This window comes from Puntigrus tetrazona, chromosome 9 (assembly GCF_018831695.1).
Source record: "Puntigrus tetrazona isolate hp1 chromosome 9, ASM1883169v1, whole genome shotgun sequence".
Lineage (NCBI taxonomy): Eukaryota > Metazoa > Chordata > Actinopteri > Cypriniformes > Cyprinidae > Puntigrus > Puntigrus tetrazona.
In genome coordinates, this window is record NC_056707.1 from 22,211,872 (window position 1) to 22,229,734 (window position 17,863).

The 17,863-nt window shown below is 39.5% G+C and overlaps 2 protein-coding genes across 3 annotated transcripts in view; both read right to left on the minus strand.

Annotated features, from left to right (window-relative positions):
• cerkl (ceramide kinase-like) overlaps positions 1–11,796 on the minus strand; it is a 52,205-nt gene extending 40,409 nt beyond the window's left edge. Inside the window, exons 1-2 of one of the 2 annotated variants that reach the window (XR_006251764.1) lie at positions 11,339–11,796; positions 282–515 (exon numbers count right to left, since the gene is read on the minus strand). Coding sequence is in view for 1 of the 2 variants with exons in the window: in XM_043248643.1 (XP_043104578.1) it covers positions 282–515; positions 11,339–11,672 (568 nt within the window). In the remaining variant the exon portion in view is untranslated. The remainder of the gene's footprint in view (positions 1–281; positions 516–11,338) is intronic. The other variant, XM_043248643.1, reaches the window with a different exon arrangement.
• A 1,890-nt stretch (positions 11,797–13,686) lies between these two features.
• On the minus strand, positions 13,687–16,628 carry neurod1 (neuronal differentiation 1). Its single transcript, XM_043248644.1, has 2 exons — positions 16,474–16,628; positions 13,687–15,738 (listed from the first exon to the last, which is right to left on the minus strand). The coding sequence occupies exon 2, from the start codon at positions 15,727–15,729 to the stop codon at positions 14,683–14,685; it is 1,047 nt and encodes a 348-aa protein (XP_043104579.1). The 5' UTR covers positions 15,730–15,738; positions 16,474–16,628; the 3' UTR covers positions 13,687–14,682.
• Between the last annotated feature and the right edge of the window lie 1,235 nt (positions 16,629–17,863).

Consider the following 17,863-nt stretch of genomic DNA (forward strand, 5'->3'; position numbering starts at 1 on the left):
AGCATAATTAATAGTGTCTTGCATCAAGGGCACACTTAAAATGCTATACTCACTAGGTTTATGTACAGAGTTACTGTATCCGATTCATTACTGCCTTGGGCTAACTTTATTTAATAAAGTCAGCAAACACAATAAAATGTAGCAAATGTTGACCAGGTTAATGTTTGCATGTCATAAAATTCACTGAAGCTCCAAGATGAAGTCATTTTAAAATGTCTAATGTTTGATTTGTGACCTTATTTTTTCAGTAGATGTTGAGCCGCTTTGGCTTGTGAACATACCACGGAGGATCTCTTTGAGGTTCTTGAACCAAATCTCACAGTGGTCTGCGCTGAGGTTGTTGAGGTGGATGGCATGTTCCTTGAGTTTGAGCCCTTTCTTCTTGCACTGGAAGAGTGTGATGCCCAGCAGAGTTCCACCCGTCTGCTGCCCCGCAGAGCGCCGCCGCTTTACCTTCACAGCAAACACGTCCTTAAGCTCAACATACTCTTCCTGCTTCTTCACATCACGGTCAGCTAAAGCAAACACACAAGAGATATATAAAAGTCATATTATACATTTTTAAAGTTATATGTTTGAATGCCAAAACTTTATGTAAGTTGTTTTGTATATATTTCCACTCTAATTGCCCCTTAAAGGGTAAAATTCAGTCATTAATTACTTACTCAAGACATTCCAAACCCATAAGACCTTCATTCATCATCAGAATATTTGAACTGTTTTTGGCCATTCAAGAAAGTTCAGTGGGGTCTCAATATCAGCCCCCTTTGACTTTCATCATACTTAAAAATTAGTTTCTTCTTTGGAACAACAACACGATGATTCAGTGACGAGGTTTTTTATTACTGAGTGGTCTACCCCTTTAATTCTTGTGCGAGATCCAAAACAATACAATAAAGTTTTAAAGGCTGACAATTCAGACTTTCAACAGCACCGTACTTGATATCCCAGAGTTACGTTGGGCTACAATCTTCCTCTTCTCCCCTGACCCCCCGCTATAAACCATTACCCACAGGCAAACTCCAATTAAACCACACTGAAATCTGTCGCCGAGCCTCAAGATGGGCTGAGTTCTGTAGCTGCCTCTCTAAATGACAGTCTCTCTCCTCGTGTGAAAGGCTTTCTTCATTAGGAGCACCCCAAGCCGCACCTCCGCGTTACAGAACATTAACTACCCTCTCACATTACTGTGCAGGACACCCGCCGCCATCTGTTCCTACTCAGGCTTCTGCTCCAACCTCTCTATACCTCCACCACTCTATTTATTTAACTCCGAAGCTGCGTTTCATTGTGGTCACTCTACAAAAACCCAGAGTCAATTGAATTAGTGGGAATAGGAGATAATCTCTCCCGGCAGAGCTTTCCGAGAGCCAGGGCAAATGACAAAGTGGCCCGTGTTAACGGCCGTGTACAGGAAGCTTTCTCCAAGGGGGCGAGGGAGGGTCTTGAAGGGTAGGTGGAGACCGGGACGAGGCTGAAAAGGGGGGTTTCTCCCTACTACATTACAGTAAGCCTGCGCCTTGTCCGAATCAATCTTGGCACATCTGCCTGATGCAGACCGTAAACAGGATTAGAGAAGGACTTATCTGCTTGATGCTAATTGTGTTGCAGTTTTTGCACATGTCCACCCTTTTAATAGAGAGACTCCAAACGCTGCTGTACAACTGCCCTTTTCAGGCAGCGCTTATCAGCATGTGCACTAGTCAGGTTGGTCTGGGCTTTTTTTTTTTTTTTTCTCTTTGGCAATAGGACCTAATTAGTCCTTCCAATTAAGAGCAGGAAAATTGAGTTTAAATGAGCGGCCCGCTAAGTAGAAGCAATGAGATGTAGATTGAGATAATACACCTGGTAAAGCACGAGTCTGACCGGTGTTTCCTGCTGAGCTGCTCAAAAACGGGCCACACAATTGGAACTTTACTTTTTGCTAATACTGTGCTCTCTCTATTTTTGGGAGCACATAAATTTTTGCTTACACAAACTTTTTTTTTTATATATCTCTATTGTATTTTAGCTACTTTACAGCTCCACACTTGCTAATCTATTTTTAAGGAAATAATGATGCAACTTTAACAACTACATTAAAATTGGCAGCAAAATTAATCTCTTGACATGGCTTTGCTGATGCAATTAGAAAGCTAATGCATGTATTAGCAAGCTGACGTAAGCTAAAATTATGCTAGACAGAAAGAAAAACTTCTAAAAACTACTAAAGATAAAGAACTGCTTGCTCATGAATGATTGTTCCAGTTTTTTCTTTTTGCAATGAGAACTGGAAGTGTTGTACAATAAAAGCAAATTATTTCTAATAAAAAAGTCATTATTTCATTTAAATTTGCTCATATTCCAATTACCTGTGCATCATGTTAAGATGGGTACTCAATTATCATTATCCAAATAATAATCCTAAAAAGACAAATGGCATATGATTATATTAGGAATACTAAATCTCAAAAACAATCAATTTTACAGTATTCATAGATGCTTTGTGATATAGGCAATAGCTTCTAGATGTTGTAACCTTCTTTATATATTATACTTATATAGGGCCTTTAGTTGGAGGTGGGGGGGTGAAAACTTTTGAATAAAATGTAGATCTATACATTTTTCTTGTTTTGCCTAAATGTCTAAAATATTTTTTTCATATAGTACTGCCCTTCAGATGCAACAGAGGATAGTTGGACAAAATAAGTTGAATTTAGCGATCAAAATTAAATTTTCCTTCATTCCTTCATCTCGTGAACAACTATCACTAAACAAACAAAAAAACAGTTGTGGATCATTCAGGTAACAACAAAGTATTAAGAATCAGAGGTATGTAATCTTTTGAACAGGGTAATTTTTTATAAATTCAGCTACATTTATCTTTAAGGTGAAATATCATTTTCAGGTCAGTACTAAAACAACTCTAACACGGATTTTGTATGATCCTCTTATTTTGGTAGAATAATTGAAACGGGGATGTGGACTTTTGACTTCAACTGTAATTAATGACTGAAATGTAATTTTGTCATAAACTCTCCCATTGTATGTGGATAGTGATTAACTGTGACATATATACACACTCACAAGTTCACAAAACATATCATCTGAAAGTTTCCATTTTGTAATCAAAAAGGCAAAACACCTTTAAGATGCAATATGTAGATTTCTTGTAAAAGCCGTCACGGCTCTTTTGTGTGATCTAAAAGGGATTTGAGAGTAATCCATACAGAAACCCAAAGTTGGGGATAGAGAAGGGGGTTGATGAAGATTTTGGCCGCTGGTGCCTCTGCTCCAGGGCACACAAGTTCACAAATAAGAAGAGCCATATGTTCAGGGTCATTGGTCTAAAGGGGCTGCAAGGGGCCAAATCAATATGACACGTCTGGTAACACGCGAGGTCATATAACACAGAGCCCTCCTGAAAACTGACTATGGATCTGTCGTCTCCCGAGATCTCATCTCTCTCATTGACAATTACATGCGTGTCTGAGTGTAGATCCCACTCACAGCCAGTGATGATGACACACACATGCTCTCATCACACTCACCGGCTGCCGATTCATGTTTTCTGGATTACTATGAAATCAGGCTGGATAAAATCAAACTCAGTAGAGCAGAACTAGTTTTGGAATTGTGCCTCAAATATCAGATATTAGATTTATTATCATTAATGTAAAAATGTAATGGATCGCTTAAATGCGAAATAAAGTGTCATAGTCATAAAATATACTGTATGACTCAGCAGATTTTGAAGTTATAGAGTTTATATTATATATATATATATATATATATATATATATATATATATATATATATATATATATATTATAGTGTTTAGAACAATTAATCGCAATTTATTTAATCAAAAAAGTTTTTGGTTTACAAAATATATATGTATATGTATATTTATTATGTATATATACACACAAACACATACAAATTTAAGAAAAAATGATATTTATATATTAAATATTTTTTAGATAATATAAGAATATAAATATATTAATGCATATATATACTAGTGTGTGTGTGTGTGTGTGTGTGTATATATATAATGATGCTGGTATTTGCAAAAATGAACCTACATCATGGAAAAGTGCACTATGCATCATGCATGGAAAACAAAAATAATGTAAAAATAATTTTAAGTAATCTTTTTCTGTTAAGAATTGCTGGTTGTCATAAAAGCTTTGCATGCTAGCAAACTGTTAATTAGTTTGAAAATACCAATTCTGCTGAACCTTGCAGGGCGGATATCCAGAGAGCAGAAAACAAAGCAGGGAACAACGTGTCTGTGGCCCCCAGCGTGGCAAGTGTCATATTCTGGCGCACATGAGGCTGATTTCAGATGACAAGATGGGAACAGCCCTTCATTTGAGGCACAGTAAGACACGGGGAGATTAAATAAAACTGTGCACTCTTCTAGAAAACTTTATTGCTTCCAGATGGATACAAGCTTCCTCTCAGCAGCGCTCCGGCATAGGCGAGACGCAGGGGGGCCGACGTCATGTCATCTTGCAACTAATGTATGGACAAAAAGAAATCAATTCTACACCGGCAGTGATCTGAGCTGTTCGATTTTATTACAGTGAGATTTCAACATACATGTGGCCTGATGTATACGCATTGATTTTAACAGCAGTGCTTAAAGAATCACTTTTTGTATTGCTCGTACTTATACTAAGTAAAGTATTGTGTTACTCTGTTTTGTTAGTTCTTTAAGTGATTAGACTAATAATTTGTGTTTGTTACACAAAAATAACCCAAACAATCTCACTTTGAAAGATGGAACTTAAGCCATATATTTGCAATTGGTCAAAAAGATTAAAACACAAATAATCGTGTTTTTTGAAGTAATAATCATTAAAACAAGCTAGATAACACTGCATAAAATATTAAGACTTTGTTGTGTTTTCCCAAATAAAATATTCCATTAGTTTTTTCCTCTTGTTTTTAACTTAAAATAAGTTGTTTACAAATGATAAAATAAATAAAATTGCCAGTGCAGTAAGATAAAAAAATACACTTGTATTAAAGATACAAAAAAACAAGTCTAACGACGCTTGCATTTCAAGTGAATTAAAATCATGTTTCATCGATTTTCAGATATTTTAACCAGGGAAATTTGACTTGAAGAGCAAGATTCTTAGACTTTAAAGACTTTAAAGTATTCAACTTGGACCTAAAACGTCCTAGTATCATGCTAGTGAGAATATTCACAGGTAAGTGTCAGAAAAGGTAAAAATCTATAGTCGCTTCTCCATACAGAAAATATCCCCGAATGTCTTTTAAATCTCATCTGTTCACCTGCATTCACAGGGTGCAGTTTGGCAGAGGGTCTCTTTGTCTCATCTTCTCTCTACTCGTTGTTGATGCGTGCAGCGCTCTCACAGATGAAACTAATACCGTGGTTTGAAAAGGGTCCAACTGCGGAAAGCCCGTGCCAGGTCAGCAAGCCACTCTTTGCCCCCATGTTGTGTGGGGCCATGTGGTTCCCAGCATGGCGTCCGAGAGCATATTTTCCACCTGTGCCTGTGGAAGCCTGTGTGCCCAGACCCACACACCAAAACCCAATATTTACATTTTTATATTGCCGTTTTCAAGCCCCCAGGACGCAAACAAAGGAGACGGCGTCTGTTTGTTCCCTGCGTGCAATTAGACTGTGACACTGTATATCCCTGTTTTAATACAAAGGGGTCAAACACTTGAACTTTGACTGTGTTCGGTACACAAGCCAGCTGATTGGCGCGTGTGGGACAATCTGCTTGATAAATAGCATTTTAAAGAATCTATAAAACACAAACACCGCGTTGCATGTGCAGCTTGTTACTGTATATTTGGGTTTTGGTCTGTGCATGCAAATTTCCATCACTGCACACCGCCCCTTGTGTGTTTTTTAATTAAATTAAACACGTTTTGGCAGTAAGAGTGTAATACTCTCCACTTTACTGTTTAAATGCATTTTACTCATTTATCCGCCAAGGTCAGCGCGATGCAAAATAAAAATGAAAAAAGTCAGACTCCAATTTGTGGTTGTGGGCAGGCCTGGTAATTTTGTTTTTGTTTTGATATGTGTTTTGTGTTGTTGTTTAATATTGGTTGATTAACTAATTCATTTATGCATTCGGCTACCACTAAAATGCATTTCACAGATTTTTCAGGTAAATGAAAAAAAAAACTAAATGCAATGCAAAGTTCCATAAAATGTATTTTGGTTGACTTTGTTTTGTCTAGCCACATTTAGTTTTTATTTTGTGTTTTTTGTTATAGCTACTTTTTTGTTTGCTTGTTTTATATTTTTGCGTAGCCACATTTTCTTTTGTTTTGCTTCGTTTGGCAACACTTTGTTTTCAGTTGTTTTGTTTTTTTTGCCATAGCCACGTTTTTGTTTCGTTTTGTCAGTTCGGTCAAGTGTTTTTTGGAATTCTTCAAAATGTCATCTTTTGTGTTTTGCAAATGCGTGTAAGTCGTCCAAATTTGGAACGACTTTGTGTTTACAACAGTTTGCCCTGGTGAAAACGCTCCAAGCTTCATGCGATGCAAAGCTGCTTTTGTGCTCATTCTTATGCTGTCATGCACTTTTGGAAGCGTGTACGTCTATCTCGTTGAGTCTGTAACCAGAGGCTCCTACTCCGAGTCTCAGGTGCTAGTAGAAGAACTGAGCATGTCTCAGCATAATGACTCATTATTGATGCTAATGATGTTCTGCTCATTATTTTTAAACAGGCTCTAGAAATAAACAATTACCGTCACCTACTTTTCATTATGCTCCCGGCCAAAATAATTTGCGAATATAAAAGAGGAAAAAAATGTGATCTGTAAGACTGGATGGCTTGAATGTGTAACATAACTTCATTAACGTGGCTAAATTGCTAAATTAACATTACTTATCAGCACATCTGAACTTGCAAAACATGTTTATTGTTGGATGACTGATGTTTACTGAAGAGTACACCGTTATGCAGAACTGATGTTGACTCTGCCCGGCATTTTTCCATGCGGAGGATGGAGAATGTGTCTGGACTAAAAAATGTCCCCCTTCTGTCCCTCGGTACTGTGAAATGGGATCAGATAACCTCAGCGGTGCAATTAGCCTCAGAAATCTGAGGCTGAGCCAGTCAGTCCAGTTCCAGAGAGCTACATTGGGGCAGATGCTCCACGTTGACCGCAATGGTCAACCAAAGTCCTCAGAGTTCTGGGAAAAACAGGTCATTTTCAAAGATCTAGTACCGCAGCTTGTGTATGGCAAACCATCTAGCATTTGCTAGCACGACATGCTCGTTCGGCTCAGCGCTCTCATAAATGGCTAAAGTGATCGATGAAACAAAAGCTGAGAACCAAAGTCAATATGTTGGGATCTAATCTGAAGCAAAATCATTTTAAAACGCATATAGAAGAATGCCATTGTGCATTTCTCATCTAATGTATTACCCCTTTTTAGAGATAAGTGAGCATGCATATGAGATATACTCTATAAAGTAATTAGATTCTCTCATTGTAGAAAGGAAAATCCCTGCAGTGGTCATATCTGATTATGGATTTAAAAATAGCATTTTAATCCAGCCATGTTCTTTTTTATATTATTATTGCACAGAGGTTGTTCTTCATAGCTCAGAAGACCTAATTGAGTTCTTAGCTTGATTTTTGTCAGATGTTTCTCTGCTTGGGAAACAACAGCCGGAATATAGTTTTGTTTTATGCTCATTTGTCTGATTTCGTGTTGATCTCAGGTTTTACATGCCGACTTGAATTTGAGACCTCTGAAACGTCAGTACAAAATCTGAGAAACAAAACACTTCCATATAATATCAATGCTCTTAGGAGAATCAACTGAGATGCTGAAGCAATCTCAGCTCAGCGTTATATAACTTGCACCATTTACTTAAACTGTTGCCTTCTGTATTCAGTTCTATATATAAAAGCATACATTTGCAACCTCTGACCCAGGAGCTTTGTTTGTATACGTCTAGAGAGCCAGAGGTAAAATCAGCGCACACATGGCGTGAACCCACCAGAGTGATCTAAATGAACTGCGTGGACTGGAGGCGTGAACTGCTCTGGCACCCAGATCAAATCGCGGTGTTTGTACATTCAGCAGACAAACTGAAGTAAAGCCAAGGCCAATGCTAAGCAAATTCAGGGTTCAAAAAGTCAAACCCAGATCCCTTTGGCAAACAATCCCAGTCTCCCGCGCGCTTCTGTGGTTGTGGCTGAATACGAAGCCAATTCACCCGGCTCTATTTTCATTTCTAAAAGGTGAGCTAACTGGCGTGTTTTTTACTCTGGATCTGCTGTAGGTGATACCATGAGACAATCTTCAGTGGTATTTTTGAAACATAGAGTAGAAATAGTGCTGATCTCCAAAAAAGGAAACCCTATATATTATTTACGGTTTGTCCTGTTGTCAGCTTTGTGGCTAGTGGCATCTTCACCCAAAGGGATAGTTCACCCAAAAATGAAACTTCTGTCATCATGTACTTATGTTATTCCAAATCCATATGATTTTCTTTTCGCAAAAGACAAAAAAGTGTCACAATAGTATTCAAGGACAAACCTCATATTGTGATTAACAACTACACTTTTTCATCAAACAAAGCCATCACCTCATACACTTCTATTCAAACATTTAATATAATACTAAAATATTTTTTAATTAAATTAAATTTAATTTTAAATAATTAAAAATAATAATAATTATTAAATATCATCACAAGTTCAAATAACTATTTTTCTATTTTAATATTACTTTTATTTCATTTAAATAATTTAATATTATAAAATAATTGTGATACTGTGTGATAAATCTTCGCAATATTATTTAGCATGTATATAATATTGTTTGTTGGTTTGTTTGTTAAAAAAAAAATATATATATATATATATATATATATATATATATATATATATATATATATATATATATATATATATATATATATACACAAGTGTTTTCATTAGGCTCCTATGAAAATACTGGACAATTTTTCAAACATAGAAGCCTAAAATTCTAATTTAAAAAAAAAAAAGGAAAATCTCAGATGGACTTTTGGAAGGTGGTTTTCGCATCAAACTGTTTAAATGTTTGAAATTTGATACCAGCTGTTTCTGTTTTGTAGGTCTAAAGCATGTGACATTGCAAATAAAACGCATAATCAGAAATTAAGCAAAGGGAGATGTAAACAGAGGTATCACATCATCACTGAAATCCAACACAGTGTTGTCATAGAAACAAGCACTGAAATGCCACATTGCAATCATGTAATTTGATATTGTGTTTGTCTGCTGGGTAATGTCCTTCAATCTCTCTCAGTTGTCTGTATAGTGAGGGATCAGGGGCAATATTCTGATCTGTTATCCCTCGGCAGAAAAAAAGCACATGAGCGTCAAATAGAGAACCCCAGCATATCGGGATCTCGCTGTCATTTTTTGGCATTTTTGAGAGAACATTTGGTAAAGGCCATAGGGGGTTATTAGATGAATGCTTTCTGTGTAATGAGAGCTCTGGCTTAATAACATTAGCTTGGATCACAGATGAAAAGTACTGTCTATAAAGCTTACGCTGACTGAAAGTCTCTCTTGCACTCGGCGGCGCTCAAGCTTTGAAGTGCCTGCGCAAAACAACAGCCAAAGACAGGAAGTACATGCCTCGGTTTCAAACTGCTGGGCGTGTTTGAAAATTGTTTCGTTTTCCCCGTTTGGTTTTATTCCCCCGATCAATCAAATCTTAAAGAGCCATCTTGGGAGGGCTTCGTTAACCAATGCCTCAAAGGCGACAGCAAAGGTGGTCTTATATTCATATTTACGCACGTTTATATTTGACGCCGCTGCATTTTCCGTATAAAGGCCCCGCTCTTGTTTGCATATATTTCCAGCTACTCAAAATGTAGGTGGATTCCTCAAATAAAACCCAAAGCCAAAAACTACACAGCTTAAGAGTTTCGCTGATATTGAATGAAATCAAATCTTCCTAAAGTCATATGGTTATCTTCTTAGTTTAATGATGCAGATGGTAGTTTTGAGTATCATTTACTTGGACATTTGCTAACTGTCCACAAGACTGACAGATGCCCTACTTTAGGTGGTCACAACAGTCAGCCGGAGTCCATTACCAACACAGCTGTTACACATGAGTTTCTGGCAGGACTAACACTGCCCCCTTTTCCCCCCTTTATTTGGATTGTTATATTGTTGTAGCCCTCTTTTGTTTGTGTAATTATTACAGTAGGGTACAACGCAGCTAAGGGCCTGCCGCTTCTGGTTCTAATGTTTACATCGATCAACATGTTTCATTGGATACTGATGGAGCGGCACGCTTTTGGTGAAAATAAATGAAAAAGATGTGTCTTTTAATGTCTTTTATAATGACCAATTAGGCCCTTATATACACGATGCCACTGTTTTTACAAATTAGCATTTACATAGTTTACACTGAAACGATAATGCTGACGCTTTCGAGTTAAAATTTTGCATTTTCAGGCCCACAAACCACTCTTTGAACGGCCAAGATGCATTAAAAGCATTACGTTTTTGGAAGGAAACAAGATCTTTTAAACAGCTGTTAAAATGCATACCCGAGTCGCTTTAGATTGAAGTCTGCCAAATGCGTAAAATGTAAATCAAGATGTTTCTTCTCCAACTATAACTGATCTTTTCACTGATTCTCGTTGGCTGTACATATCTGCAACTTTTTCTTAGGTCAGCATTTGCGTCACACGCATGTCACTTTGACGAACGGGTGTTCGTCTCTATGTTAGCAAAGCTGCGTTATAGTAGGATATATATTTCTAAAAAAACACCTACTTTTTAACCTGTGTGAGTGTGTGTGTTAATTGCAGGCCTACTTGTGCATCATGTGTTAGGCCCACATACACAACCAAAGCATGCGAGAGAGAAAAAAAAACCAATAATTCTAATTTCAAAAACAATTAATTCTAAAACATTCATAAAACCCGAGTTTCTACAGTCTATGTCTTAATAAGCCTCGGTAAACACTTTTTTTGCTTTGTACTTTGTACAAGATGCAGGCCCGCATAGCCAAAACAACAAAGAGTGAATTAAAAAATAGGCTAAATAACATTTCGAATGAAATTATTAATTGTAAAACGGTCGTAAAACCAGGCGTACAGGCTAGCCTGCAGTGATTGCTAACGTCGAGTCCATCGCTAATAAATCTCAGCAAGCGCTTTTGCTGAGATTGCGCGCGCAGCGTGCGTGCACGCGAGGCGCAGTCGCGTATGTAAACGCGATAAATGAATAAATAAGTTCGCTTGTACGACTTCGAGCGCCAGGCGCACAGGAAGTAAACAGGAGTAGCATACAAATCGCCATGGTAACGGCGAGAACGGGCGACGCTCACCTGTAGGGGTCTCGGGCTGAATGGGCGTCCATGTTACCCGCGTTTCCGTGAGAACCACGTCGTGGCTCTTCTTCCCGATTTGAAAAATTCCTCTCACGATCGGTTCGTCCGGTCTGTGTTTCTTTTCTGCTCGGCCCTTATCGGCGTCGTCCGTGCACAGCTGAGGGGCCGAGACGGAGCGTTTCTCGTCCTGCTGCTGTTTTCGCTTTTTCTTTTTCGCCTTGACTCGCTTTCTCGTCCCGCGAGGAGACACCGGTTGCGTCTCGCGCAACTCTTCCTGGCTCTCCGACCACGCGTCGAGGACGTTTATCGATTTACACGGGGATTCGAACATAATGTCAAAGCTTGCGGGGTAAACTCGCCCTCGTGTATTAATTTACCAACTCTCGGTCGCTAGGCTCTTGAGGAAGTTCCTCGTCTCCATGCACCTCTAAAGCGCGCGCGCCCGCTGGGCTTTCTTAGCCGAGCACGCGCGCTGCCCTCACTCCCGTTTAGCCTGTTATTACTATTTCAGCTTTTCGGTACACTTGTGTGGTAGTGTGAAAAGTCGTTTGACACTTATTTATTTTAAACTATCCATTTTACGTTACTAGTAAACTGGAAACAAACATGTCTCGTGTCTAACGAACGGTTATAGTGTTGTTAGTGTTAGTGAAATTGAAAAAAAAAGATGGGAAAACCTAAATATATAGGCCTAATATATATAGGTACTAATAGCATTGGCCTGTTAAAAATGAATAGGCCTTGATGCTATCCGAACATTTCTATTTAGAATTTAATTGCAAAAAAATAACTTTTAATGCAGTTACTAGTGGTTTTAAAAGCACTAGTATATTAGTTAAATAATAAACAACGGCTTGCAACTGAAAAGCAGTTAACAAAAATATATTAATTTTGTCAAACACTGATGTAACACGTATGTAACAGTATTTTGCGCATTTGCAAATGTTAACATATATATATATATATATATATATATATATATATATATATATATATATATATATATATATATATATATATATATATATATATATATGTCTCAGACTTGGACGACTGGTTTATTTGGTTAAAACAGTATACTATATACAGTATATATAACAGTAGCCGTATACTAGGTGAACAGGTGTGAAAGAGTCTTCCTCACACAGCACCTTGGACAGTTCCTGGATGTGCTCAGAGTTTCTGAGACTAAGCACTTTACTCCCAGTGGATGTTTTCCCTTTTTACATGCCAAATGATTATTTTTTTATGTTTTCGGGTTCAGTCGCGTCAATTAAGTCGTATAAATTAAACATTTCTAAAGGACCGTGTTAGTCGTGATGTCTCGTATTTCTCCCATCTAGCCTCTAAAAATCTTTCACCCGGCGAACATGCAGCCTATTATTCTTGGTTTGTCTGTTTGTTTTTATACATATACATAGACTATACATATGACACGTTATCTTCATCTTCAGTGCCTTCATCTTCCTTAAAAAGTATGTTTTTGTTAATCTTCTAAAATATGCGGGGGGCATTTCAATAGCTCTCTTCTTTTAATCTTCATTACGATATATCGTTTTGCTTGTGTGACAGCTTTAACTTAATTTAATAAATGACTTCAGTAAAACACAAATATCCGATGCATTTCGAGAAGATTTGTTTGCGCGCTTGGCACGGACAGTCGTGGATTATAAGCGAATCGAGAACAAATTCATTGATACCGGTGTGTGTGTGTGTGTGTACTGGTGTGAATATTTCCTCTAGGTATTTAGTGATAAAGCGCGTATTTCGAAATTCCAAATAATTTTATAGAATAAAACCTTTTACAAAAAATGCATCGATACGCGCAACAGCGATGATGGCATTAATTTCGTCTTGCTGCTTGTCGTTTGATTTTGAGGATATTTTTTTACCCCCTGTCCGCTTTTAAATAAATCTGGATAATATCAGACAGTATGAGGCGCGTTTATACCGTGCTTTGGGCTCCTCTGTCCTGATCTAATATTTATTTTAGCTGTAGGCAATGCGCTCAGGTATAAGAAACGCTCTTACTGCGCACTAAATCGATAAAGCAGCTTAAGGTTAGTTAATGCATGCTAACAGCGAACATCCTTCAGGACAGTAAAGAAATATGCGTTTTAATAATATTCAAAGGTATGCGTTTACGCGACTTTGAGATTTAATATTAATAGCCATCACTTCGAAACGTCTAAGCTGTTCGTCCCACGAAACCTTTGAGTTTTCGACACAAGCAGGAATCACTTTTGTTAGTCTATTTTTCTGTACAATCAGATGATTAGAGCAAGCATGCGTTTTAAAGAAAATACAAATCATAATTGTGCGTTGCATGAATGACTGTAATGATGTTCAATTCAAAACCGTTTGTTTTATTTCTTAAACCTCCATCATGAACCGATACACACATACAACAGTCTCAAAACTAGAATCACTTTAAAATCAACCTTTTTGGTTGTACCTTCATTGTTCGTCCCTTCTTCGCGACCAATTCGAAAATACCCAAATTGGTTAGAGCAGACTAATTCAGTCCGTGACTTATTCTCCGTCTTAGAGAGACGGGCCTCTCCATCGGCTTTTACGCAGGGTGAATTTAAAAGGTGATAGTCAAGCTTTTATGTACAACACTGAGACTCTAACACCGAATTTTTTGTCCCCCCCACCCCACCCCACACACATAGCACTCAAGCAATTCGCATTTCCGCAAAGGATCACTGATTGAACGTAACGTTAGACGGGATTCGGAGGATGGGAATTGTGCAACTCTGCATGATTTTACAGTAATTCATTGCTAAGGCAACATTACAGATTTTTAAGCACTTGCCTGCTGGTTATTACTAGATTGAGTACTGTTCTGTATAAACAAGAGATAAATCAGTTTTATAAAACATTAACATGAGGGGTTGCATGGAATGACGCAAGGGATCCGACTTTATAAAAATTAACAATTCTATACAAAACCACAACAAAATAATTCAGTATGGGATAGATAAGTAGTAAAATGTAATAGGTTGAAAAATATATCGATCTCTATTAATTTCTATAATTGGCCCAGTATTGGATTAAAAATTGCATAGATTCCAAATTATTGCTTGTGATTTTGTAGCATGGATAATTAACACATTCTGAAGAAGGTCACGCCTGTTCCCACCTGTGTGTGACCGCGACGTAGAAGCGCTATAGAATACAATACATAAGGTGAACGAGAACCAACGAATCCTCTCTTCTCCTAAAGGCAGTAACAACAATAAATACGTACATAAGATTAAGCATATAATGTTGTTGCTCTTTTTGCATCAGCCATAACAGAATACCGCGTCGAGCAGTCTCGCAAATGTCCGTTAGAATCACGAGTCGTGAAATATCGCGTTGAGCTGGGCGTTCATGACCCGCTCGTGATGCGAGTGCCCTTCGTACGACATAATGTTCTCCATGGGTATATCACAGCGCTGCGCGGAGCCCGCGTAAAGAGACGCGTGTCCCTGCGCGCCGGCCAAGCCCGCCGCCTGATAGTGCATGGTAAAGGCGTAGTTCTTCTCGAATTCCGACGAAGGCTCGTGTTTGAAGGAAAAGTTCCCGTTGACGCTCAAAGGCGGGCTAAGCGGTCCGTCAAACGAGGGGCTGGTGCAGTCTGTGAGCGCGGTGTCAAAGAACGGCTCCAGCGCGCTCCCGTAAGCGTGCGGCTTGACGTGAAAGATGTGAGAGCTGTCCATCGTACCGTACGGAGGGCTGGGAAGACCGGGCGTCTGGTAGGAGTAGGGAAGCGCGGAAAAGGAAGCACTTGCTGTTTGCATATGAGGGGGCATCTCCTGGCTCTGCTCGGGGAGAAAAGTTCTGGGGTTCAGCTGGAGGCAGCCCGCGACCAAGTTGGTCGTGGGCTGGGACAAGCCCTTGCACAGGGCCTGCACGAAAGACATCAGATCCGGGCTCTTGCCCGACCTCAGGATCTCCGAAAGAGCCCAAATGTAGTTCTTGGCCAGTCGGAGCGTTTCGATCTTGGAGAGCTTCTGCGTTTTGGAGTAGCACGGCACAACTTTGCGCAGGCTCTCGAGCGCGTCGTTGAGGCCGTGCATGCGGTTCCTCTCCCGGGCGTTCGCCTTCATGCGCCTCATCTTGAACCTCTGCAGACGCGCCTTGGTCATCTTCTTCTTCTTGGGTCCCCGTCTTTTCGGCTTGGTGTCATCGCCGTCCTCTTCCTCCTCCTCCTCCTCCTCATCGTCCTCGTCTTCGAGTCGGTTGAGTCCCACCTCGTCGTCTTCCATATCCTTGTGCATGGGCACGCTGGAGTTCTCCAGGTCTCGCTCGTCTTGGGAGCTGCTGTGACACTTGTCGGTCCAGTTCGTGCTGGTTTGAGAATCCAGCATCATGCTTTCCTCGGTGTAAGATTTCGTCATGTTGGAACTCTGCAAAGCCACAAACAAAGCTTTTAAACGTCCGTTCGATCGCATTTTCCGTATTATCTTTCAAACGAGCGCCGCGCAACACTCTTTAAAATTAAACGCGCTGCGCTGCACGCCCGAAATGCAACAACGCATGACCTGTGGATGAATCATAGCTGCTTACTTTATGCAGCTTTATTATGTAACATCATCAGCGTTTCCTAATCAGATAGAGCCCTTGTTGTTCGTTTTCAAATAAAGCGTGAATGAATTTAATAAGCAATCTATACGGGTATTTTTATTTGATCTGTATTCAGAAACGAAATCTACTCTCTGGTTCAATTTTAAATACGTTATGAATTCTCAGATATAACTTGTTTGAACATGTTTTTTTTTTTTCATAAAGTCAGGTATTGTAGCTGCAGTACATATGAGGTTTAGATAAAAATATATATACTTATCAGTCTCTTTGCAGGAAAATTCCCCGTGTATAATTGCATTTTCATCATGTTACCAAAATACAATTTTACTTCGTTTTCTGCATCAGCAGTTTGATCGAAAAGCGCAGTTAACGTGTCATTATGTAGATATAGCGCTATATCTGCTGGATCGATTAATTTACGTTTTCTGTTTTAAAGGCTCGATTTGCTTTGCGAAGTGTGTGCAGCGGATCTAGCTGTGCCGATCGCGATTAAACGCCCGCGAAATAATTCAACGCGAATGTGCAAAACACTCACTGAAGAGAGAAACGTGACATACCTGGGATTTGTTGAATGTCTCGTTATGATAGTTTCATGCCCCTCGTGGTGTCGTGTGGGAAGTCCTGCGGATTGAAGCCTAATGTGGCTGCGCCGATGGGATGCTCTGGTTATATAGCGGTGCTGCTGATGCTGGGAGATGCGAGCGGATGTCTGTCTGTGGCTGCCTCCACAGTCCCACCCTGCGCCCGTGATTGGCATCTGGCCCCGCCCCTTCCCCCGGCACGCGCCATATGGCCGGCTACGTCAGGAAAACTGCCTCGAGCGTCACGTGATCTCTTCCATTTGTATTCGCCAGAGCTCCGTACTCCGTCCCTTTGTGGCCGAAAGAAAGTGGCCATCTGTCGCCAGTTAGAGACTCCGCGGACCTGTTTGTACCCGCAGGATGGATTAACCCTTTCAAGCGTGGGACACATTCAATCACGACCGGCTCTTTCTTTAGCCGGGGCTGCATCCCGTTGTCTTAATGCGGACGATTCCTTACGCGCGTCCATAAATTAGCTCGTAATCACTCAGTAGGTTTTCTCACTAATTACGAGTGGAAATAGGTCCTGTCTAAAAGAATACAAACACGCCTAAATTGTATAAAATTTCAATTCTGTTACAACTGTTAATAGGATGGCGTTATGTTACCATTGCTGTGTTATTTTTTGACTCCACTCGTTAGGCCTGCTGTAAAATCAGCACATAAAGAAATACAATTAAACTATTTTAGCCCGTAAGGTTTTTTTTTTTTGAGGTTTGTCGAGGTGGTCGGGCGGATTTGTCGCTAATCTTTTACAAATATCTCGCGATATTGATTGTAAACAGTGATCGCGAATCTGGCTCGAGACCCCGGTAATGAGTCTCGCTCTTTTCAACGCCGGTCGGTCGGCACGCGAGCCACACGCGCACGGACAAAAAGCCTGTTTCACGGCTCACTAACCTGATCCAACGTCCGAAATCTGCTGTTTTCTATTCAATTTAATATCATTGCCCCTCCGACCCCCCTAAAAAAAGATAGACCGATGTGATGACCGCTGAAAAGGAGAGAACATAAATGAGGGAACGACTATACAATGGCATTTAAACGCACGCTTTGAGTTTTTTTCCCCCCTGGAATTATTTAGACACATGACAAGTAAAAAAAAAAAGTGGGTGCATGATCTAATCGTACCTCAATAATCGCTGGTAGTTTTGAGAGCGTTGCCCTTTAAGTTATCGACCCATGTGCGATTTATTTGCGCGTTAGAATCGGTAAAATAATAAAAACGTTAAAATCAGACCTCCAAACGCACTCAAAGATTAATATAATTTAGGCTGGCTTAGCTTTAATAATAACAGGCGTGTGCTTTTCGGGTTATTGCATTTGCTTCGTTGAGGCAATGCAATTATTTTTTTTTATTCTCTTC